The following is a 26,082-nucleotide window of genomic DNA, read 5'->3' as shown; positions in this document are numbered from 1 at the left end:
TTACACTGTAATAGCTATGTGATTGTATTACCTGGTGTAATTACACATAAATAACCATGCGATTGTATTACCTGGTGTAATTACATGTAGATAACCATGTGATTGTATTACCTGGTGTAATTACAATGTAATAGCTATGTGAGTGTATTACCTGGTGTAATTACATGTAGATAGCTATGTGATTGTATTATTTGGTGTAATTACATGTAGATAGTCATGCAATTGAATTATCTGGTGTAATTGCACTGTAATGGCTATGTGATTGTATTATCTGGTGTAATTACATGTAGATAGCCATGCAATTGTATTACCTGGTGTAATTACACTGTGATAGCTATGTGATTGTATTATCTGGTGTAATTACACTGTAATAGCTGCACAGGCCATTGCCATGCAATTACACACCTATACCTCCATTACCATGTAACAGCAGGAACCATTGAGAGCTGCTCAGTTATTACCATGTTACAGAAGTGTTTGCTACACATATTAAATAGCAGTGTGGAGTAGTGGTTAGGGCTCTGGACTCTTGACCGGAGGGTCGTGGGTTCAATCCCCGGTGGGAGACACTGCTGCTGTGCCCTTGAGCAAGGTACTTTACCTAGATTGCTCCAGTAAAAACCCAGCTGTATAAATGGGTAATTGTATGTAAAAATAATGTGTAAAAATAATGTAATTGTATGTAAAAATAATGTGATATCTTGTAACAATTGTAAGTCGTCCTGGATAAGGCGTCTGCTGAGAAATAAATAATAATAATAATAATAATAAATAATGTAACAGTGTAGCTACTGTGTGATTAATGTAAACTGTAATGGACCTCCTCCTAGTGGCTGACGAGTTAATAACACTGACCTCAGAATAATACACCTTCTTACCTCTCAAGGGCAGAGCTTGCTGTTTAATTGCATGGTAAGATGTTCATTGTTGAACTGTATGCTTATCAGCTGGTGTTCAGCCCTTGCTTTTCCATTCAATTCAAAAGGCTCAAATGCCAGTTCATTACAAAGTTTATGAAACGTTTCTTATTTTCTAGAAATGCACCCTTGACATTGTCTTAGAACAATGATTGGGTCTCAATAATGGAAATGCCAGAGTCACAAGGTTCTCAGAGCCAGGTCAGGGGAGGGGGCTGGTACTGTCTTTCTCTAATTGGGATGCAGGCTGGGGGAGAGGTGTTGTGAATAATATTCCAGACTAAGGACAATGCATTTTTCCACACTCCATTACTGCTAAGTCCCTGCTCCTTTCCTCAGCAATGCATTTCTCTGCTCGGATATCAATTTGTTTCAATGTGACCCCTGTCAGATCAGGCTTCCCCTGAGAGCGCTAATACGGAGATTGCTTCAATATGCAGGCTGGTGAGAGAGACAGCGAGCTGTGATTCCCTTCATCTGTTCTAAATGAGAGCTTATGTTGTACAAACTCTGGAACTCCAGTCAACAGATTACCACTACCTCCTAAGCCATTTGCATAGAGAAAATACAAATACTTTCTGAATCTAACTTCACATGACAAAACAATATAGTGGCGGTCAGCCTCTCACCACAACAGTGCGAGAATTTATTTTTCTGTACATCACATTTTATGTTATTTTACAAAAGAGAGGTTTTACAGAATTTACAGGGGCCGACTGGGCAACCTTTGTGGACCCAAAGGGGTCAGCAGACCCCAGTTTGAGAGCCACTGCTCTTCTTGTATTCTGCTGCAATGCCACGTCCTTGGTTGAGTGACGCTTGACAGGTGCTCGCTGCAATCTCAGAGGAAGAAGACCCCTGACAGCTTTGATCGCACGCCTTACCAATCTTTTGGTGTCCGGCGCACGCTGTTTAAGATGTTGTTTAGGACATGGAGGAGCAGTGTGTCTGCTGCTGCCGTTGTCATGGTGATCGTGACCCTGTGTGTCGTGCTTACCTGTGCCAGGATGATGGAGCCCTCCACTGTGGATCCCATCACTGCATTCAGCGCCTGGAAGAACTTCTGGATAGAAAGCTCAAACTCTGCTTCCTCCTTCCCTTCGTACAGCCTGACAGACACACAAATACAACCAGTGAGTTGGAGGGGAGGAGCTATTCCATAGCAATAATGGTATTCTACACTTCTTAACAAACTCACAGTCGGAGATTGCAGTCCTTACTATGCAAAGACACAGCACACTTACAAGAAGGCTGCTTTCAAAGACCCAGGTTAGCACAAATCTTTTTTTACTGTCCTCCTTTCTTTTTCTGATGTTTTATTTGTTTGGTTTTTAATGGAGATTACTGCAGTTACTCAAATGTTGCGCCTAAATCATGTTCATATACTCTTGTGTGTTGTAGCAGCTCTTCAGCACTAGTTGCCAGGTTCTAGCAAAGTACCCATTCGGGTTTCATGGCCAGTGTCATCCAGTGTATGCTTGTGTATACCTGCTCTGACCTGTCCACTAGCTGCTGCTGGCCCTTACACTTTGCTGATCATGCCTGCATGGACATCTCTACGGTGAAAGCCAATTGAGCTGCTGCAGAATTCAGATCAAAGGGCTTTATAGCAGAGTCAAATAAATAAATAAACCAGCACAATATTTAACTGCAAAAAACCCCAATCACTGTAAATATCACAGAGAGGTCAGAGCATAGCACAACATATTTAAGCTTCAGAATGTATGTACTCTATAGCACATACAACTGTTTACATTGTTTGTCGTGGGTTTTTTTTCTATTAACACAATATCAATCAGTATTCTGCGCACCCCGATTGCTGCCTCCCACAACTTCATTTCAGAGTCATTAATGCAACATGGACTGAACAATAAACAAATGGTTCTCTTTTCTTGTTGCATTGCTTCAGAAGAACTTCAGACAGTTCTGTTTGTGACCTTTTCATAATAGTTTTTAGTGACTGTCGATGCTGCTATCAGGATAATCTCAGCGTCATCCTGATTCTTTTGATATTTTTCACTCGGGAGCTCCGGCAGAGAAATGTTCTCTTGTGAGCGCCATGATGTATCCAGTTTATTCTGCCACAATGCAACAATGCTGGTGGTGGATTGGACAAACAGAAAACGAGCACTGCTGCAGGAGGGAGTGTGATTGGACACACTGTGACGTTCACAAGAGAAATTAGGGAGTGTGATTGGACACACTGTGACATTCACAAGAGAAATTAGGGAGTGTGATTGGACACACTGTGACGTTCACAAGAGAAATTAGGGAGTGTGATTGGACACACTGTGACGTTCACAAGAGAAATTAGGGAGTGTGATTGGACACACTGTGACGTTCACAAAAGAAAGAAGGGAGCATGATTGGACACACTGTGATGTCCACAAGAGAGAGCCTCTTTCTCCTGGTGAATGCTCCTGAGTAAAATGCTGAGAAATGCAATCCCCATCTGATTTATGCCCTTTATGATGTTTGATTTTTAAAAAAAAATTGAACGGACAACACAGGGTAGAATGTGTTTCTTGGAAGCTTCAGGGTGACATAAAGCTGTTATTGTAGTTTTTATTTATTGTTCCGTTTTCAGTGTTGTACAGCTGAAGGGGAGATCATCCTACGCAACTGGCAATGAAGTGGCCCTGCACTTCTCTTAAAGTAATGCTGGTCTTTACAAGGTATAATTAAATGAAATTCAACGATCACTGGGTGTAAACTAGAAAGCCTCTTCCATCATGCTCAAGTAAATCGGTTTGAAATGCAATTTCCAAAAAACTACGATTCTCATCAATTTTCCTCTGGTCCTGAAAACATCATTATTTAGCCTGTTTCCTCCACCTCACATGCTCACCTGTGTCGAACGGCTTAAATAATAAGCACTTAAAGTTCTATTATTTTATCTTCTACAGTAGCACCTTACTCTTAGAGTCCCACAGTGCTAACCACTGGACCACACTGCCTCCAAGTCCCTCAACTCTAACCCCTAGATCACACTGCCTCCCTCCCAGTCACTCAGCTCTAACCACTGGACCACACTGCCTCCCAGTCCCTCAACTCTAACCCTTAGATCACACTGCCTCCCTCCCAGTCACTCAGCTCTAACCACTGGACTACACTGCCTCCCAGTCCCTCAACTCTAACCCTTAGATCACACTGCCTCCCTCCCAGTCACTCAGCTCTAACTACTGGACCACACTGCCTCCCAGTCCCTCAACTCTAACCCTTAGATCACACTGCCTCCCTCCCAGTCACTCAGCTCTAACCACTGGACCACACTGCCTCCCAGTCGCTACATCTTTGTCCCTTAGCTAAAATACACAAACAGTCATAAGACACCAGTCTCTCATTTCTGTCAGTATTGTCAATGTTGGCAAGATGCTCTGGCTGCAAACCTCATTAGTGACCTGTGATCCCTCTTTAGAGCTGCAAGGAGGCCATGGGCTCCCAATTACTATCATCATGTGAATCCAGGCTCTGAGGTCACATCATAAACCATGCAACTCAGATTGGCAGCGTCTGAGCAACTAACCTTTCTCTTAATCCTATGAATATATGTATTTATTTGAGTAGTTATTTATGAAATTGCCAGGATCCCAACATATAAGATTTGTGACCCAGCCCTACATCACCTTGGATTCTGATTTATTTAAAGACTTCTGCAGCACAGTATAGCTTAACCACGCCCCCCACGGAGCAGCATGTGTGCAGCATGTGTCCAGCAGGGGTAATGAGCCAGGTCAGGTGAGGATTGAGGTTATCGGCACACATACTTCAGTGATGGAACTGAAGGGAGGGGAGGCTGTCAGGAGTGATAGAGGAGGACAGGAGGAACAGGGTGAGATTGGCAGGGAGGCTGTCAGGAGTGATAGAAGAGGACAGGAGGAACCGGGTGAGATTGGGGCGAGGCTGTCAGGAATGATAGAGGAGGACAGGAGGAACAGGGTGAGATTGGCGGGGAGGCTGTCAGGAGTGATCAGGGAGAGCAGGATGAAGATCCGCTGCAGCTAGAGCTGCCAGAAGCGGGCGAGCAGACCGGGCCAGCTGGTCAGGCAGCAGAAAACAATGACGGAGATACTGCTGTCAGGTGAGAGTTAATTGTGGTTCAGAAAAAAAAGGAAACAAACTTAGTAAAGATGGTGGACAAGGTGAAAGCGTGTCGGAGCAGAGCTCTGGGGCTTTCTCCTCGGATCGAGGGCTGGCTCAACACACTCCCTCTGAAGGGAGGCATGTGATGAGCCATCGCTCTAATAACAGTGTGGGGGTAGCGGTGCTCTTTCGACCTGGAATGGACAGTAATATTTTAGAAGTTAAAGAGATCATTAGAGGGTGAATGATGAGAGTAAGAGCTGAAATAGGAAGGAGTATTTATGTTTTTATTAATGTTTATGCTCCTAATATTGGAAGAGATAGGGTTTTGTTCTTGAACATTTTAAAGGAACATCTAACAATTGATGGTGATATTCTAATACTAAAGGTGATTTTCATTACACAGTTGATTGTAATATTGATCGGAATAGTTTTGAGCCTCATCCTCCTTCAGTGACGGAGTTGGCTGCTATTTTAATATCCAATGCCTCGGTTGACGCCTGGAGGTGTCTGCATCCCACCACTCGTCAGTACACATGGTCCCATAATATCTGTCAGCATGTAGTGAGAGCTAGGTTAGATAGGACACATGTACCCCGGTGTCATTTAAATAAATGTACTAAAGCAACAATAATACCAAATAACTGATCCTCACTGTTTATTAATCACAGTAATTAAAAACAGGGAAATACATAGTGCATCATATTGGCATTTAAATGTTAAATTATTACAAAAGGTTCAATTCACAATTTCATGATTTTTGGAAAAAATGGAAAGAACAGAAAAATATGAAACTTAAGGCAGTGGTGGGGCTAGGGTTAAGGTTTGGGGGATCAGCAGAGCTTGGATATAAAACTGTGCTTCCAGGAGTTAAATGATGCTGTTAGAAGCTGGGACAGATGGATTGTCGGTGGAGTTCTATCAACACTTTTGGAAAGATCTGGGGTGTGACCTGTCTCTGTAGTTACAAGAAAGCCTGCAGGACAGGCAGTTACCGCTCAGCTGTCGGAGGGCTGTAATTAGTTTGTTGCCAAAGAAAGGGGATTTGTGTTTAAATCAAAAACTGGAGACCAGTGTCACTTTTATGCTCTGACCTGAAAATATATTCAAAATGTTTGGCAATGAGATTGAAGAACTGTATCAACAAGATCATTCACCCAGATCAGAGTTATTGTATACCCGTTTGCAAAAAGTGGAGATTTTAATGTGGGTTTGGTTTCCTAGATCAGGAAAAAGCCTTTGATCGCGTTGACCATCGCTATCTTTTATAAGTCTGGAAGCCTTCGGGTTTATAAAATATATTTATAAAACTTGTAACTTGTAAGAAGTGTTCCGTCAATAAAGAACTGTTAAAAGTCTCTCTCTCTCTCTCTCTGCCTGCCCACAACGTCCTCCTCTCCTGGGCAGGTCCGATGTCTATGCTATGCCAGCATATTAATATATGACAAGGTCTGTGACACCTGATGTGTTTCAGTATGAGGAACTCTTCCCATCTAGACCAGAACCAGAACAGCATGAGCAGAAGGTGCAGAGGTGATTCTATATCTTTGTTAAAAAGGCCTGGGTACTGAGGTTAGCACTTCAAAATAATGCCAGGGAGAAATGACACACAGGTAACCCCAAGACCACACTGGTTCTTGAAAAGTATCCTTCTATTCAAGTGCTACTTTATCAGCTCATGTTTTAAGGCACCCTGGGAAGTAAGAACCTCCCTGTGATGATGACAATGAAGGCTGTGTGGTCCAGTGGTTAAAGAAATGGGCTTGTAACCCGCAGGTCCCTGGTTCAAATCCCACCTCAGCCACTGACTCATTGTGTGTCTCTGAGCAAGTCACTTAACCTCCTTGTGCTCCATCTTTCGGGTGAGACGTATTTGTAAGTGACTCTGCAGCTGATGCATAGTTCACACACCCTAGCCTCTGTAAGTCGCCTTGGATAAAGGCGTCTGCTAAATAAACTAATAATAATAATAATAAGGCACATAAAGGAGAATGGAGACTCACTTGGCGAAGAGGCTGCGCGAGCGCACGATGAACTTGAAGATGTACTCCAGCCCCTTGAAGGTGACCATCATCTTCTCGTTGGGCTCCTCTTTGCTGCTTTGCTCCAGGTAGCTCGTCAGAACCACAATCAGCTTCCTGGAACACAGCAGGGTGATCGGTCAACAAGGCAAATACATTCAAACAGCCATGAATTGATAAAACCATTTTTCTTTGCATAACTTTTATACTTTCATGTTAAATATTAGAAATGTATGTAAACTCTATTATAATTGCATCATAACATTATGTGACCATTGTATTACACAGAAAGCAAAATGGTTTTCTCCCTTAATATCTGGAGAAGGGAATGGATTAAGCTTGAGCATAGTCCAGAATTTCAAGTATGTAAAAAGTGCTATTAATTATCACTATGGTACATTCATTTTCAATAATATTTCTTTATAAATGTCCCAATAAATGTGGATATATAAAAAAAGGACAAAAGTGCTAAACTGACAAAACAAAACATCATTTTTGTTGTGGATGAAGGCTATGTACTCTCAGGTTCCTTTGTAAATGCAGAACAGAGCTGTGAGATCACATTGCACATGATGGGCAAAAGGCAGACACGACGTCTGCAGAGATACTTTATCATTATTATGTATTTCTTAACAGATGCCCTTATCCAGGGAGACTTACAATTGTTACAAGATATCACATTATTTACATACAATTACATTATTTTTACATACACTTACATTATTTTTTACACATTATTTTTACATACAATTACCCATTTATACAGCTGGGTTTTTACTGGACCAATCTAGGTAAAGTACCTTGCTCAAGGGCACAGCAGCAGTGTCCCCACTTGGGACTGAACCCACGACCCTCCGGTCCAGAGTCCAGAGCCCTAACCACTACTCCACACTGCTGCCCTTTTCTGCATTTCACAAAGGTAATGTGTGTCTTATCATCACTGATTGAAGGGCAACAGTTGCATGTTTTTGCAAATGCCAAACATTCTGGATGAGAGCCATTGCTGCCGGTGCTGTAGGCATTCCTGATCTTCTTTGAATGAGTAGTGTGACTGGTGCCTTGCCCAACATCTCTATGAAACGTATGCCAGCATTCCACATTGCTTTGATATCATTGTATGCCAACACATCAGTTGCATTGTAGAATATGGCCAGTGGCCAGCGGGCAGTTGTCAACTCCCCCTTTGGAGGAATGGTAGTCACGTCTGGCTTCATGTCATCCCTGGTACACATTATCGCATCCCTGTTCATCACAACAGCATTTTGCTTTTATTTTTGACAGCCCACATTGATTCATATGTGGAGATGCTGCCCATGTTATTATTATTATTATTATTTATTTCTTAGCAGACGCCCTTATCCAGGGCGACTTACAATTGTTATAAGATATCACATTACACATTATACAGATATCACATTATTTTTACATACAATTACCCATTTATACAGTTGGGTTTTTACTGGAACAATCTAGGTAAAGTACCTTGCTCAAGGGTACAGCAGCAGTGTCCCCCACTGGGGATTGAACCAACGACCCTCCGGTCAAGAGTCCAGAGCCCTAACCACTACTCCACACTGCTGCCCTTCCATCTTGAATGTTTGACGTTCACATTAGAAGCAATAGGCAGGTGGGGAGAGTTTGATTCTCCGCCTCTTCCCTTTGATGTTGAAGGAGAAGCCATGGCACATTCATGTCAGCACCTTTAGACTCCTTAAAGGATGACTCAGGTTAATCATGACCATCATCATTATTGTCTTCAGTTTCTGACACATCCTCTTCCACTTCACTGTCTCTGTCCAGCTCTGCTAAAATGTCTGTGTCTGATAACCACTTGTCACTGCTCATTTTTAACCTCTTTACCAGAGAGATGCCTTGTATGAGTCTCTACTAACCTCTTTACCAGAGAGATGCCTTGTATGAGTCTCTACTAACCTCTTTACCAGAGAGATGCCTTGTATGAGTCTCTACTAACCTCTTTACCAGAGAGATGCCTTGTATGAGTCTCTACTAACCTCTTTACCAGAGAGATGCCTTGTATGAGTCTCTACTAACCTCTTTACCAGAGAGATGCCTTGTATGAGTCTCTACTAACCTCTTTACCAGAGAGATGCCTTGTATGAGTCTCTACTAACCTCTGCCTTGCAGAGATTTGTATGAACGTGTTAATAAACATCTCTCCAGACAGGTGCAGCCATTTCCAGACATCATTACAATAATAATAATAATAATAATAATAATAATAATAATGATAATAATGATAATAGACCTAGTAAAAGCATTTGATTTTCTTCATGAATACCTCATGAAGAGATAATTACCTCTGGTCATACTGAACCAAGGCATTATGTTTGTATACAGATCAGTTCTAAAAAAAAAAATAAACATTTCAAAGTTTTTATTTTCTGTTTATTAGTTTGTGACCCCAACCTAGGAAAAGTAACACTTAAGGTCAACAGATCCGACACATAATAGGAGGGTTGGGCATGTTAGAGCAAAACAGCACTCAGCTATAAATGTGATCATATAGAAAACACTTTGGGATTTGGAAACACTACATGTAGCAGCTGGAGGGGTTTATTGTAAGAAGTGTGCTCTGGACATGTACTGCTTAAGAGTTCTCCTTTAATTCAGTGTGTTTTGTACCACTTGGCTGGAACAGCATCTGCATTTTAAACTCATCTGTGCCTAACTATTTGTGTTCCGTGTGTGACAAGCTGCCTCTGCTGCTGAATGGCTGGGATGTGTTTTCAGTGCTGCTGACCTCAGAGCTCACAGAGTTGGCTCTTTCAACTCTATAGAAAAGACGGCCAGGCAGGACAAAGCTGATCGTCCAACCAGCATCTTAACAAGTTACTGTTTTTTTTTTTTTTCATGAACGGAAGGATTTCAGGATTTCATATCTCCAAGATGTCATGGGATACAAGCAGCAACAAAAATAGATGTTATAGATATGTTGAATAGACCCGAATATTCTTTCTAAGAAAAAAGGAAACTGCTTCACTGAATTTCCTTTTATGTATGAACCATGAATAAAAAATAAAGGGCTTCTTATATAAAGGATCACACAACAGCACTAGCCTTGTCCAGGGCCCTCACAGTGCAGCTAATGTTGCCATTAGTGAACAGGGGGAGCAAGATGACAGCAGGTTTGTTTTTCTGTGAACTCTCACTGAGAATTACATCTTACTTCCAGGAAGCACCAACTGACTGTGGCAGCAGCACTTACAAATGGGTTCATCAACACTTCAATGACGACAGTGAACAAGAAATTCAATTAAGATCACAAATGGACTGAATGACAAACATGGCAGAGTGAAATAAAGCAGTTTGAAGAGTCTGAGTTGTGAGCGTGGTGTATCGACAGATTCAAGCTGCTGTGTGTCTCTCGGTCATGTGGCTTCAATTCGTTTGAGCCTCTGCAAAGCACACCTGGACTGCTATGTCACTGCCTGACAGGCCCCTGATGCTTTCACCATGGCTGAGCAGTACTTCTACAAAAATGTGATCCATCATGTTCACCTTTGCTTCAGCATGACTTCAGTCTGCTTTTACTATTCTTTACTGCACTTTCCATGGTATTCAACAGTCATTGTTTTAATGGACTTGGACCTGCCACATGCCTCTTGTAAGGATCTGCTGGGAAGGTACACCAGCATCCATAACTCAACACAGAGGAAGAGACTTGGGATCCAACCCTGGTCGTCTAGTTTTAAATCTACATCTGCCCACTGAGCAAAAGGAGCACAGGTGTGATTTTGTATTACTCTGTCAGTGAGCAACTGAAGAGAGTTCATCACAATATGAGACTTGCTACATAGCATAAGAATGAGCCGAAAACTTCAAGTCAGGTCTTAAAAGTTCCTGATGATCCAGCATTAGCATCATGGCTAGTTAACCCATACCATACACTCACCACTCTGTGTAATGTGCCTCCTACTCTCTGTCCTAAGTCTGTCTCCACTTCATTTCCTACTGTGGCCTCTGGTCCTGGTTTCTATAATGCACTTAAAAGTATTGGCTATAGGGTTAACTATGTCAAGTCCTTTCAGGATGTTATAGACTTCAGTCAAGTCCCCATTATTCTTCTTTGCTCAAGGCTAACTTTAAATAAGATCTTTCATACAAACAGAGGCACAATTTATATCAGATAAATGCTTCCAAAAAACATGCGTTAGGATTAGTCTTTGTTTGTAAAATTGTATATGACTGTACAGTTGAGAGTAGACAGAATATTCTTAATGTATATAATATAAAAGAGTGAAGTAGATTAAAACATGCATTTATGAATCCTTGATAGCAATTACCATTTTTGCCACAATTCAAATGTTAAAGGAACTGTGAATAAGCCTTAAGAAATGTTTCAATAATACAGAAGCCTGCACTCAATTGAGTCAGCTCAGGGACACTGCCATGCTGGAAAGCAGCGAGAAACAGCTCAATACCCTGTAACATTTAAAATGAATTCCATATGCAGGAGTAATTAGAAAAACTAATGGGTTTTATTCCCCTGTCCTTCTGGCATGATGGCTGGACTCATTATTCTACAGGTACACATTTACAATGCACCATTCAGGTCAGGTTCACATTGAGAATTAGTCACCTTGGTCTGTATGTGCAACTGTCACAATGCATGGAGCTTTATTATGGTCTCTACAGCATAATGCCCAGCAATACCTCTTTTAAACATAAAGTCCTGCATCAAAGAGAGACTGCTAACCTGACACCTGCACTGGAGTGACTGGACACGACTGCCGCAGCGCTAGGAGCTGCACACACACACACACACACACACTGCACCAGACAGCTCCTCACGGTGCTCTAGACAGATTATCCCCTGACTGTTGAAACTGAACGCAGCCATTAATGAACTGCTATCCAATTACTGAAAGAAGTCATCCAATTACTACTAGAATTATTCTATCCAGGCTTGGGTTCATCCCTCAGCATTGAAATCATGTCTTGGTTTGTACTACCTCTTCCTGTGATACATAGTTTATCCAATTTGTGTTCAACAGAAAAGCTGAATAATACAGACTGGCACCAGTCAGGCATTGGTCCGCCTGATTCTCACCATGACCCCTGACCTCAATGAAATGGAATACAGGTCTGTGGGAGGGTACGCATTTGTTTTTCTTTTGAAACATATGGCAGGGCTGGGGTTAGAATCCTCTCCCTGCTAAAGCATGTGTGGCATGTGGCCTGCAGGTGCTAATTGAGGCACTGCTGATCAAGGACACTGGTCACGTGCTATACAAGAGGAGCTGGCTAGCAGCTCCACACTAGGAGTTTGTTCAGAGAGCAGCAGGTGGCGCTCTCTCTTCTGCACCGGGACAGCCTTTGCTTGGGTGCATGCTTATTTGGGTTTAGTTTTGATTTCTTTGTTTGCTAAAATAAAAGCATTCAGAAAAAGTGCTGAAAATGCAATCTCCTGCTTCTGCTATCCTACCGCTAGCCTTGACCGAAACGCTACCCTTCCACAAGGTCATATAATACACCTGCAAAGAGCACATTTCAGCTGTGCTTTGATCACACTTCAGTTTAAGGATTCACCTATAAATGTGTTATTAAACATGCATTAACATTTATCATTGATTTATTATCGACAAGGGGTAACAATTTACTACAATACAATTGTAATGGCATATTACTAGCCTAAAGCTTCTCGTCAAGTGGCAGTATAGAGTAATCATTTCTTTAAAATGTCTTTGTTACATGTTTTGTTTATAACACTGCTGCACATCTGTTAATAATAACTATAGGGTGATTCTTTAACTAACACGTCCCAAAGCGATAGTATGCAAATCATATATATCGTGCCAAATCACTTTTTTTAATAACATTTGTTTTTATATTATTTTTCTACACTTATGTGTATACATTTCATATGTTTGTGCTTGTTCTCTAATTTTTAGTTTTGTTTCATAGTTTGTTTTGTGAAAACGTAACATTAGTGTAATATTTCTATGTGGTGTGGTATATCATGGATCCTGGACTTGACACTGACCTCGACAAGCCCCAGCCTAATAAAAAACAAAACAAAAAAACACACAACCTAAATCCTCAGACAAAGCAAAACAACAAACGTCAGTTATTATCATAACTCTGGTACCCTGAAATAGAAATGTAACCATTACCGTCTGGTACTGATATACCAAAGCTGCTCAACGGCACAAACAGAATGCGCTCACAGATCTCAGCGTCATTTTTCCTTCAAGTCTGCTGCAATCATGGACGCAGCGACCTTGAAGGTTATTGGTTACATTTCTATTTCAGGGAACCAGGGTTATGATAATAACCTAACGTTCCCTTTCAAGTATGAAATGTAACCATTACCATGTGGGTGAGTGTACCAAAGCCGTCGCAAGGCAATATTGCAGAACGACTGGAAAGCTACAAGGCTAAGCCGAGAGGCTGCCCTGTGCGTTATCATATGGAACCCCAGTAGCTAGGGTGAAAAAATTGAGGGAGATACTCACCTCTATGCTTGTGTTGTAAGGGTCGACTGGGATGCCGTCCTTGACACTCCAGTTCCAAAACCAGGGTTTTGAGGATCCATGACATTTAACCTGTAGAACCTAGTGAAGGTATAGAGAGTAGCCCACACTGCTGCCTTGCAGATGTCCTTGACAGATGCACCCTGGAATAAAGCCCACAAAGTTATCATGCCCCTAGTGGAATGGGCACTGAGCTTTTCTGGAGGGGGCAAGTTGGCCAGCTCATAGGCAGCCCTGAACGTGTCTGCTATCCACTTCGACAGCTGCTGCTTAGACAGGGCTTTACCATGGGACTTTGCCCATAGCAGACAAAAAATTGTTCAGACTGCCTCCAACTTTTCGTCCTGTCAACATAGCACGCCAGGGCCTGCACTAAGCAGAGTGTATGGAGCTGCCACTCTCTGTCAGATTGGAAAGGAGGTGGATGGAAAGCCTCTAATTCCACAGACATGGAATGCCAAGATCATCCTCTGCAAAAAGGTATTGGGAACGCGTGGACAGAGCTCTGGTATTTTTCATGGTGTCAATAACCCTATTAGAAAGCCCCAGACAGCTCAAATTCAGCCATTCAGAGGCCAGACCCAGAGCTGCAGGCTTGATGGGTCGGGATGCCATAAGGTCCCCCGTGCCTGACTGAGCAGGTCGCTGCGCTTCGGCAGGAGCTGCATCACGGTTGAGAAGCAGAGTCTCCTGAGCCAATAAGGGACTTCTAGGAGCACCTTGTACCGGTCCTGTCTGATTTTCTCCAGACACAGCGGAAGCAGGGCGAGCGGTGGGAAGGCATAAAACAGTGATCTCTTGCAAAAAATTCTGCAAGGCCAGGTAGACTGCCTGCAGCTCTAAAACACTGATGTGGAGACCCTGCCAAGAGGCGTTCCACACATCTTGCGCACCCCGGCCATTCCCCACAGCGACCCAGCCCAGGCTGGACGTGTCCATGACAATCTCTCTTCTGGTGACATTGCCTGACGCCACGCCTAGGCATAGATGGGCCAGCTGTTTCCACCCAGAGCGTGCCTTTAGACAGTGATGAGACCCTGTCAACTGGAGGCTGTGGTTCAATGCGGGCTGAAAAACCCTGCTGTTGAACCAGGCCTGCAGGGGGCCCATGTGACGGAGACCCAATGGAAGGGTCTGGGAAGCTGCTGCCATCAGGCCCATGTTTCTGGAACGTCACTACCTTTAGCACTCTGCTGAGCTGAAAGAGCTCAAAGCAGACGGCTATTCTCTGCATTCTGCCGTCTGACAGAGTGGACAGCATGGCCCTGGAGTCCAAGCACCTGGAGTCTAAGAACCTGGAGACTAGGGCTGGTCTTGAACATCACCTCTGGCAGTGGCTGCAGCCAGCTGTGCCAGTCTTTGAGGTTGCTGGGGCCTAGGGTGCCAGTTTGCCGCTGGTTTACACACTGGAGGGGGTCGCTTGGGAAGCGGGCGAACCAGCTCCTTCGTGGATTCCCGCACGCGGTGAGAGTGCTGTAGCATCTCGTCCACTGCCGGACCAAACGTATGCCCTGGTGTGATCTGGGCGTCTAACAACGCGTGCCTGGGAAAGTCAAAGCTGCCTATGTGCAGCTACCAGTGCAGCCAGGTTCCTACCCACAGCCTGTCCGCTCAGCTTGGACACATGGAGCAGGTTCTTGTTGCTTTCCAATCAGGTCAGTCTTGAGAGCAACAATGGCACAGAGATCTGTGAGCGCAGTCCTTTTGTGCCCTAGGGGGCGGGCCATGACTGCGTCACAGGCTCTACGAGCAGCTTTGGTATATCAGTATTCAGGTTTCGGGTCTTTAGGAGGTAAATACCCAGACGGTAATGGTTACATTTCTATTTCAGGGTACCAGGGTTATGATAATAACCTGACATTTGTTGTTTTGCTTTGAGAATTTAGGTTGTGTGTTTTTTTGTTTTGTTTTTTACTAGGCTGGAGCTTGTCGAGGTCAGTGTCAAGGCCAGGATCCATGATATACCACATCACATAGAAATATTACGCTAATGTTACGTTTTCACAAAACAAACTATGAAACAAAACTAAAAATTAGAGAAAGGACAAGCACAAACATAATATAAAATTATATACACACATATTATAAAAACAAATGTTATTGAAAAAAGTGATTTGGCACAATATATATGATTTGCATACTTTTATTTTAATATCACTTTGGGACACGTTATGGAAATGGTTACAATTCAAACTTCGAAGGGAACTTCAGGCTTTTTTTCTCAAAACCGTATGTGTGACTAAAATAGAATGTGCGAAAGCATCATGAAATAGAAACCTCAGGGAGGTTTGATGGTCCAGGGGGCAGGAAGGCTAGTTAGGATGGGATGCATCTTAAAGACAGGGAATATGTGATCAGCTTCATTCGTCAGCCAGTGACAGCCAGCCTGGCCAGCAGAGGCTGCTTCAGGTAGCTGCCTGCCTGCCTGCCTGCCACCACAGACCACAGGAGTCTGAGGAGATATACGTCAGAAACCATCAAGTGCCTTGTTACCAGCTCAGCATCGGACGAGGTGAAAAACACAGCAGCTACAGTAACAAAATCTGCTGACCTGAACCGAAAATGTTATGTATGTAAAGATAAAAATCAGACATCTACAAATGAATGACCCACAACACTTCTATCCTGATCCACATAGATCTAGATTGTGCTCAATAACTTATTTGATCAAACCCCCCTGTAAAGATTGTGCCCGTGCTGCCTGATCAAAATGAAAACAGTATGTTAAATACTTTAAAATAAATGAACCATAAGAGTGAGAAACAATATGCCAGCAAAAGCATTTGAAAAACCTTGCTTTTCCTTTAGTAACAAAATATATTGTCAATTATTTTAAAACTAGCAAGTCTCCTTTTTTTGACTTTGACTTGTGATACAATTATAACTGTACTTCCTAGATCTCTCTGCACATTGTGTGGGTTGTCAGACCCACTCTACTAACATCTTGCAGACTGCAGAATAAGCCACTCACACCTTGTGGAGAGGTCAGGGCAATGCACTGAGTTAAAAGTGTAGTCTGACAACGCTTGTGGTAAAGATGTGTACAGAGCAGTTCTGAAGACAAAAAAATGTAATATTCACACCATGCTGAATAATGTACTGTAACGTGTTCCAAAGATATAAGCTTCATTTGCTATGAGCCTGAATACAATAATCACATGCATCTGACAGGCATCCCCTGCTTGAAATGATTAGAGACATATTACATTAAAAAAAATAACAAAAAGAATGACTAGAAACAGGAAGACAGCTGCTAGTTTCAAACTGTTACAATCACTTCAAAATATAGGTGGGTCTTTGCTCTTCCAGCAGCGGTGTGTGCTGGAGACACTGAGCAAGTGAAAAGTACAGGGGGGATTATCAGGTCACCCCAAATGTGTTGTATGAGAGTAACCATGAACTCCAAGAACCCCACTGTTATGCTGGACCAAGGGGAAGGTCAGTGTTTGGCTGTTGATAACTTGATGAAAAGTGACACAAGCAGAGAAAACATAAATTTGTGAAGTCCCCTGTGTATAAAAACCTCTGAGACCTGCTTGAACAGATTTCTTTTTTATAACCATGACAAGGTCTTCATTTAGCACTGTAATGATCCTTCCCCAGTGATATTCCTATCTGTTCACATTATTCTCCCCACAATAGATTCTCTGATTATGTTCCCTCATTGCAGAGGCTCCCCACAGCAGCTCGGTAGACATCCTCGGATCCCAAAGCCAAGCGCCTCTTTACACCCAGGAGCTCCACAGTGGATGTCAGTAAATTACCGGCCCTTGGATAACAAAGCCAAGCGCCTCTTTACACCCAGGAGCTCCACAGTGGATGTCAGTGAATTACCAGCCTTGGATAACAAAGCCAAGCGCCTCTTTACACCCAGGAGCTCCACAGTGGATGTCAGTGAATTACCAGCCTTGGATAACAAAGCCAAGCGCCTCTTTACACCCAGGAGCTCCACAGTGGATGTCAGTGAATTACCAGCCCTGGATAACAAAGCCAAACGCCTCTTTACACCCAGGAGCTCCACAGTGGATGTCAGTGAATTACCAGCCTTGGATAACAAAGCCAAGCGCCTCTTTACACCCAGGAGCTCCACAGTGGATGTCAGTGAATTACCAGCCTTGGATAACAAAGCCAAGCGCCTCTTTACACCCAGGAGCTCCACAGTGGATGTCAGTAAATTACCAGCCCTGGATAACAAAGCCAAGCGCCTCTTTACACCCAGGAGCTCCACAGTGGATGTCAGTAAATTACCAGCCCTGGATAACAAAGCCAAACGCCTCTTTACACCCAGGAGCTCCACAGTGGATGTCAGTAAATTACCAGCCCTGGATAACAAAGCCAAATGCCTCTTTACACCCAGGAGCTCCACAGTGGATGTCAGTAAATTACCAGCCCTGGATAACAAAGCCAAACGCCTCTTTACACCCAGGAGCTCCACAGTGGATGTCAGTAAATTACCAGCCCTGGATAACAAAGCCAAGCGCCTCTTTACACCCAGGAGCTCCACAGTGGATGTCAGTAAATTACCGGCCCTTGGATAACAAAGCCATGTAGGTCTGCATGAGTTCACCGGCCACCTGGCCAGTAGGGGCCACTGTAGCATGGCGAGGTGAAGCAGTACCTATTGATTTTGCTTCCCAAACCCACGGGAAAGCTAGGCTAAAGCAATGCTTTCTGTGGGATCCCCAGTTAAGTGGGCACAGCCAGGACGCAGAGCTGCACTGCCCTGCCTGCATGCCCTGCTCAGCACTCTCACTAGAGGAACCCGTGCATGGGGCTGCAGGTTTGTAATGATAGGGAGAAGGACTGGGGACTCCGTGGATTCATCGCTGGTTAAATAAATAAACAGCTGCATTGCTATTTCTAATCCGCTGTGCTCAGCCGGTTGGGTCTGTGTTTTGAGGCGTGGCCCTGGTGGAAACATACTTGTAAGCAAGGGTGGCGCTGAAGTGCAGGCAGATGTAGGCCTCCAGGACCGCATTGAAGTGCTGGAACTTCTTATCAGCAATCAGGTTGATGATAAAAACCTGGAGGGAAAAAAGAAGAAAGACGTTATCTCTTTAAACACTTCATTCCTTCATTTACACCATCACATTCCTATTCTCATACAGTGTCTACTGACCTGAAAAACATCCAGCACTTAAGAAATATCTTCTTACCATCCCTTACAACCTGTGATTAGGTTTGCAAGAGCTGGTGTACAAGCATAAAACATGAAGCCACAAAGAGTAGGAGAGTGGAGCGGGTATGGAAACAGCATAGGCATGTTATTGATGCTGAATCACTGGGATCCTTCAAGACCCAACTGGACAAAGTTTTAAAATCAATCAGCGAGTATACTGTAGGAACCGATGAGCAATAATCTGCAGAATGGCTTCTTATGTTCTAAACTAAGCAGATTCCTTAGGGGGTTTAGTAAAACCAGTGTATTACTGTCCATTTGTTATTATAGCATCCATGGGTCAGATCAGCTAAATCAGGCTGTAGCTTCTGCTACAGAACCTTCACGTACCTCTTTCACACAACTGCACTCTAGTTACAGGCACAGAAAGCTGCTTTTTTGCTGTATACTAAAGCCTTTATCTATTCACAAAGTTGAACTCAGATACACAATAAGAAGCTTGTTCTTAACAATGCTTTGACATAATTGTATATCCAGCTGGTTTCTAAAATGAAAGTCTATATTCCATCCATAAGGCTGCTGTTCATGCTCCACGCACAGAGATTTAATGTAAATGTATAATGTGTTATTTACAGGGACCAGGCACCTACTGGGATTGTGGGATTTAGAATTTAGAAAGCAAAGACTCTGGTGAGTATGTAATTAATGTGGTTTATGTAAAGCATGAAAGCTAACATGGAATTATCGGAGCGGAGTGATGTGCACAGATAATGTGTTGTTTTTTCTCTCCACTCGGCCGCAGGCATAAGCCTCCTGTCTGCAGAGCGCACTGCCATATATTACCTCATGTCTCCAGAGCGCACTGCCATATATTACCTCATGTCTGCAGAGAGCACTGCCATATATTACCTCATGTCTCCAGAGCGCACTGCCATATATTACCTCATGTCTGCAGAGTGCACTGCCATATATTACCTCATGTCTGCAGAGCGCACTGCCATATATTACCTCCTGTCTGCAGAGCGCACTGCCATATATTACCTCATGTCTCCAGAGCGCACTGCCATATATTACCTCATGTCTGCAGAGTGCACTGCCATATATTACCTCCTATCTGCAGAGCGCACTGCCATATATTACCTCATGTCTCCAGAGTGCACTGCCATATATTACCTCATGTCTGCAGAGTGCACTGCCATATATTACCTTGTGTCTGCAGAGCGCACTGCCATAGATTACCTCATGTCTCCAGCGCGCACTGCCATATATTACCTCATGTCTGCAGAGTGCACTGCCATATATTACCTCATGTCTCCAGAGCGCACTGCCATATATTACCTCATGTCTCCAGAGTGCACTGACATATATTACCTCGTGTCTGCAGAGCGCACTGCCATATATTACCTCATGTCTCCAGAGTGCACTGCCATATATTACCTCATGTCTGCAGAGTGCACTGCCATATATTACCTCATGTCTCCAGAGTGCACTGCCATATATTACCTTGTGTCTGCAGAGCGCACTGCCATATATTACCTCATGTCTCCAGAGCGCACTGCCATATATTACCTCATGTCTGCAGAGTGCACTGCCATATATTACCTCATGTCTGCAGAGTGCACTGCCATATATTACCTCATGTCTGCAGAGAGCACTGCCATATATTACCTCATGTCTGCAGAGAGCACTGCCATATATTACCTCATGTCTGCAGAGTGCACTGCCATATATTACCTCGTTTACAATGCCTCTCGATTTTTTACAATGCCTCTCGATTCTTTACCATCCCTCTCGATTCTTTACCACACCTCTCGATTCTTTACCATCCCTCTCAATTCTTTACCACACCTCTCGATTCTTTACCATCCCTCTCGATTCTTTACCACACCTCTCGATTCTTTACCACACCTCTCGATTCTTTACCACACCTCTCGATTCTTTACCATCCCTCTCGATTCTTTACCACACCTCTCGATTCTTTACCATCCTTCTCGATTCTTTACCACACCTCTCGATTCTTTACCATCCCTCTCGATTCTTTACCATCCTTCTCGATTCTTTACCAACCCTCTCGATTCTTTACCACACCTCTCGATTCTTTACCACACCTCTCGATTCTTTACCACACCTCTCGATTCTTTACCATCCCTCTCGATTCTTTACCATCCCTCTCGATTCTTTACCATCCCTCTCGATTCTTTACCATCCTTCTCGATTCTTTACCATCCCTCTCGATTCTTTACCATCCCTCTCGATTCTTTACCATCCCTCTCGATTCTTTACCATCCCTCTCGATTCTTTACCACACCTCTCGATTCTTTACCATCCCTCTCGATTCTTTACCATCCCTCTCGATTCTTTACCATCCCTCTCGATTCTTTACCATCCCTCTCGATTCTTTACCATCCTTCTCGATTCTTTACCACACCTCTCGATTCTTTACCACCCCTCTCGATTCTTTACCATCCCTCTCGATTCTTTACCATCCCTCTCGATTCTTTACCGCACCTCTCGATTCTTTACCGCACCTCTCGATTCTTTACCATCCCTCTCGATTCTTTACCACACCTCTCGATTCTTTACCATCCCTCTCGATTCTTTACCATCCCTCTCGATTCTTTACCATCCCTCTCGATTCTTTACCATCCCTCTCGATTCTTTACCATCCTTCTCGATTCTTTACCACACCTCTCGATTCTTTACCACCCCTCTCGATTCTTTACCATCCCTCTCGATTCTTTACCATCCCTCTCGATTCTTTACCACACCTCTCGATTCTTTACCATCCCTCTCGATTCTTTACCATCCCTCTCGATTCTTTACCATCCCTCTCGATTCTTTACCATCCTTCTCGATTCTTTACCATCCCTCTCGATTCTTTACCATCCCTCTCGATTCTTTACCATCCCTCTCGATTCTTTACCGCACCTCTCGATTCTTTACCGCACCTCTCGATTCTTTACCATCCCTCTCGATTCTTTACCATCCCTCTCGATTCTTTACCATCCCTCTCGATTCTTTACCATCCTTCTCGATTCTTTACCATCCCTCTCGATTCCTTACCATCCTTCTCGATTCTTTACCACACCTCTCGATTCTTTACCACACCTCTCGATTCTTTACCACACCTCTCGATTCTTTACCACACCTCTCGATTCTTTACCATCCCAAAAAGTTGGATAAATGAATCTTGTTTTAAATTATACACTAGCTGTAACAATTGTTATATTCACACAATTACTGTTCTGAGATTCAGCTTTTATTAGGGAGCTCCCCTAAATCCCTTCTTTAGAAAGATACAGGGTATTAATGCATGTGACAGGGTAGCCATCTGCCATGTGGGTGCGTGCATTCGCTGCTGAGTGACAGGCAGGAGAGCGAGATGGAGGTTGAAGTTGAAACACTGAACAGGATTTATTTACATATCAACACACTGAACAGGATTTATTTACATATCTACACACTGAACAGGATTTATTTACATATCTACACACTGAACAGGATTTATTTACATATCAACACACTGAACAGCTCATGTGAAACTAACAGCAATGGTAGCGCACAGAGTACATACAACACAGTGTATGAAAACGTTGGTAGGATCTACAGTATCTGAAGGAATCCTGTCTGTTCAATAATAAACGAACGTTGCTGAAGAGGTTGATCATGGTGGATAAACGGTCAGGGTGGATGTGTGACGGGTGGAGACACGACGGATTACTGTAAGTTGGGGCTAAAGTTTTAAAAAGAGGATGGGGGGGCGGGTTGTAATTGTAAAACTAATACAAAAATGGAGTGCAAATTGAATTCCTCCTGGAATAATATTAGCAAGCGTCCTGTATTTGAAACCCTGTAACCTGGGGCACCAGCAGTATACATTCTACCAGTATGTCTCCGAAGCACAGAAAATGCCTTTCAAACATGGATTACTTTTCTGCATGTTCACCCTGTGCTTTACAATGTGTGTGTGTGTGTGTGTGTGTGTGTGTGTGTGTGTGTGTGTGTGCGCTTATGCTGGAGCTTATAAAATCAATTACTCCTAACCCCCAGTGGAAAAATGGAACAGCAATTACAAACCCCTGCTATTGATTTTACAAACAGTTTATTTTTCACAGAATGGGCTCTCTCAATTACCTTGTTTATATGCACAATCTAATAGGATTCAAATCCTCTGTCTATTCTGCATGCATACTGTTTATTCTGCATCCATTGTAACAAGGTGGACACCATAAGCGAGTGTCTTAACCACTGTGCAAAAGAGTGGGGCTCGTCTGCAGTCATGGGTTGGAAAGCTTTTATCCTCATCTCACTGACAGGGGACAAAATCCACAAAGGCAGTGTATCACACAACGCTACCCATTACACTCTGCCCCCCCTTTAACCTCATCTCACTGACAGGGGACAAAATCCACAAAGGCAGTGTATCACACAACGCTACCCATTACACTCTGCCCCCCCTTTAACCTCATCTCACTGACAAGGGACAAAATCCACAAAGACAGTGTATCACACAACGCTACCCATTACACTCTGCCCCCCCTTTAACCTCAGCGATCGGCTGCAGCCAATCTACAAGAACAGATCATGGCACTAATGTAGCATATCCGTCTATTCTGCATGCATACAGGTTGTGAACTAGAATTGTGTCTGATTCCGATTGTGTCAGGTTCAGAAGCACTCATTGCACGACTCCTCTGAACCACACTGAGTTTGGCTTGTAAACTCTGTATATCTGTTTTCAAACACCAGAGGATCGATTCCCTGTGCATGGTAACGCAGTCCGTATCTCCCACTCGCTGCAGGATCCCGGAGGTGGTATGAGTGGGCGGTCGGAGTCTGGATTACATTTTACTCAGCTCAGCTCATTGGCGCTGCAGGCCCGCAGGACACAGGTGTCATGGCAGGTCACCAGGGGTCATCCAATCCTGTCTGTCCTCATCTACACCTGGGGAAGTGGAGGGCAGCGGGTCCAGAGAGCAGACACACTGTGCAGAGACGCTGACACCACTGCAATCATCGGCCAGGATGAATGGCAGTGTCAATACACAAGCTGATTTACACATTTAACACGTTTCCTGATCTTACTTCCCAAACACACGGTGTGTTAACTTCACCCCACCCAGAGCGGTGGTTACTTCTGAAGTAACAGATTGAAATACATGTAAAGAAATGCTGATACTGAGCCTTTATAAATACTGCCATTTACAGTACATTACCCACAGAAAATACTGCACACGACCACAGTGTCCTTGAAAATAAATGTATCGGAAAACTACAAACCCCTTCCTTGAAGCTTGTCAAGGCAAATAATGCAGAATGGCATGACCACCTTGCTGTCTGGCTCGCAGAGTACAGCATACCGTCTTTATTTTACTAATTTGCACGTTCTGAGAATGCACCAAATCACAGTAAACAAATACAAAAAATTTTTTTTCAAAGAGATTATGATTTTACCTACTTTCCCAGTAAAATCCTAAGTTAAAGGGTTGCAGTACACTGCAGTAAACACATGAAAACTGCTCTTATGGTTCAGTAGCGACCCCTAACATTTGCAAAAAATATATATTTCAGGAAGGAAGAAGCAGGTTGACAACAGATTGCCTTTACCTCATAAGCAAGCTGGGGTTGTCACAATGGATTTGCAAAGCAGGAAATGAGAAGAAAGTTTGTATGCAGGCTTAGGCAAGGGGAAACCAGGGTTTACATACAGTATTACCATCATCAACCTGTCAGAAGCAATCAGACTTAACTTCAGAAAAACATCACTGAAGAATCTCAGCGCAAGACTGTCTGCTCTGCAGGAAAATGAATTGTGAGGTTCCATGTCTGAGCAGCGTTGTGTAGAATAATATTGAACTGAATAAGGAGTCCAGACATGGGGGGGGGGGATCAAGTCATGCAGGTCTGCAATAGGGTGGAGGGGGGGGGGGGGTCAAGTCATGCAGGTCTGCAATTGGGTGGAGCGGGGAATCAAGTCATGCAGGTCTGCAATAGGGTGGAGGGGGGGTCAAGTCATGAAGGTCTGCAATTGAAATCAGGGCAGAAATACTGCACACTGCCCTGCAGTCTATCAGATTCGATTATCTTAAAGTAACAGGCCGCAGATTCTCATTGAAATCAGGGCAGGAATACTGCACACTACCCTGCAGTCTTTGATAGCTACAGGCCTGTAGAGCTCCGACTGGATTGAGAGACACTGAGTGGAACCTTAGAAAAAAGTTTCCCACAGTAAAAGCATAGCAAAGTATAACAAAGCCCTGTGAAAGCATGGCAAAACACAGGTACTGTAACCATTGTAAAGCATGGATAGAAAGACTCCTATTGCTTAGCATGTTCATCCATTCCAGGTTTTACTACGAGCTTGATTAGCCACGGTGTATAGAGAATAAGCTCAGATGAGTCTTATTAAACTCATAGTAATACCAGGAATGGATCAAACTGCTATACAATAAGAGTACTTCCATCCCTGCAGTATAGCTTGGTGAAACACAATACTATACAGCACAATTCAAAGTAATTCTAGAAGTATGGCACTGTAAGCCATACTGGGATAGGTGAAGTTGTCATATGGGCTCCATGTACAGGGTGACATCTCCACACAGGATAAGTTGTACTGGAATTGTGATTTCTCATATGTGATTTATAATGACAATTATATCAATTCAGAAGTAGACCAAACCTCCAAGATGTACAAAGAGTGTCTCATCTAGTCTGTCTCTAAAACTGTCATAAACCAGTGGGTGCAACATTAGAGACAGAGGACAGGGCTGTTCAGTTCTCATAGCTGTGGGATCCCTGCCCGGACTACAGGCTCCCTCACCTCTGGACTGTGATAACAATGCACCCACAGTGGGAGACTTCATACTCAGATTAAAGGCTTGTTCATACTTCAGCCTTGACTCCAGCGAGGAGACAGTCATGCAGCAGTTGAGTGGCTTGACCAGATAGAGTTGCTGCAGTAAGAATACTTACACACACGAAGTCTGGTTTGCTGTGTGTCCCCAGTTTTAAGATCTCTACATTGGCTTCCTGTGAAGCAGCGCATTGATTTCAAAACCCTGCTCCTCACTTGGAAGGCTATTCCTGCTTCTTGCCCTGCCTATTTGTGTGAGTTACTTGTTCCCTACAAACCAGCTCGTATTTTGAGATGAACAAACGATGGCCTCTTGATAATTCCAAGAACTTGATTAAAAACCTATGGTGCAACAGAGTTTAGTTTTCTAGCTCTCTTACTTTGAAAACTCACTTCCAAATTTTATCCGGAAAGCTGAGTCAGTATGCATTTTTGTAAAGTGCCCTGGGATGCTTGCACATGGAATGGTTAAGAACAATTCTCCCTGGTGACCACTCTCCCTTAGATAGCCAGACAGTCACACGACTAGAGAAACTAGAAATCGCCCACACCACGACTAAAGCATGAACCATCATCAAGACCTTGTGAGGCTGGA

At 43.5% G+C, this 26,082-nt stretch overlaps 1 protein-coding gene across 2 annotated transcripts in view; it reads right to left on the bottom strand.

Annotated features, from left to right (window-relative positions):
* LOC117403985 (dedicator of cytokinesis protein 2-like) overlaps positions 1 to 26,082 on the bottom strand; it is a 428,344-nt gene that overhangs the window by 338,036 nt on the left and 64,226 nt on the right. For both annotated transcript variants that reach the window (XM_058985710.1, XM_058985720.1), the window contains 3 exons: positions 18,439 to 18,539; positions 7,004 to 7,138; positions 1,915 to 2,026 (listed from right to left, as the gene is read on the bottom strand). In XM_058985710.1, the coding sequence (XP_058841693.1) occupies positions 1,915 to 2,026; positions 7,004 to 7,138; positions 18,439 to 18,539 (348 nt within the window). The remainder of the gene's footprint in view (positions 1 to 1,914; positions 2,027 to 7,003; positions 7,139 to 18,438; positions 18,540 to 26,082) is intronic.

Source organism: Acipenser ruthenus, chromosome 2 (genome assembly GCF_902713425.1).
Source record: "Acipenser ruthenus chromosome 2, fAciRut3.2 maternal haplotype, whole genome shotgun sequence".
In the NCBI taxonomy this organism is placed as follows: domain Eukaryota; kingdom Metazoa; phylum Chordata; class Actinopteri; order Acipenseriformes; family Acipenseridae; genus Acipenser; species Acipenser ruthenus.
This window is presented reverse-complemented; position numbering and strand designations above follow the sequence as displayed.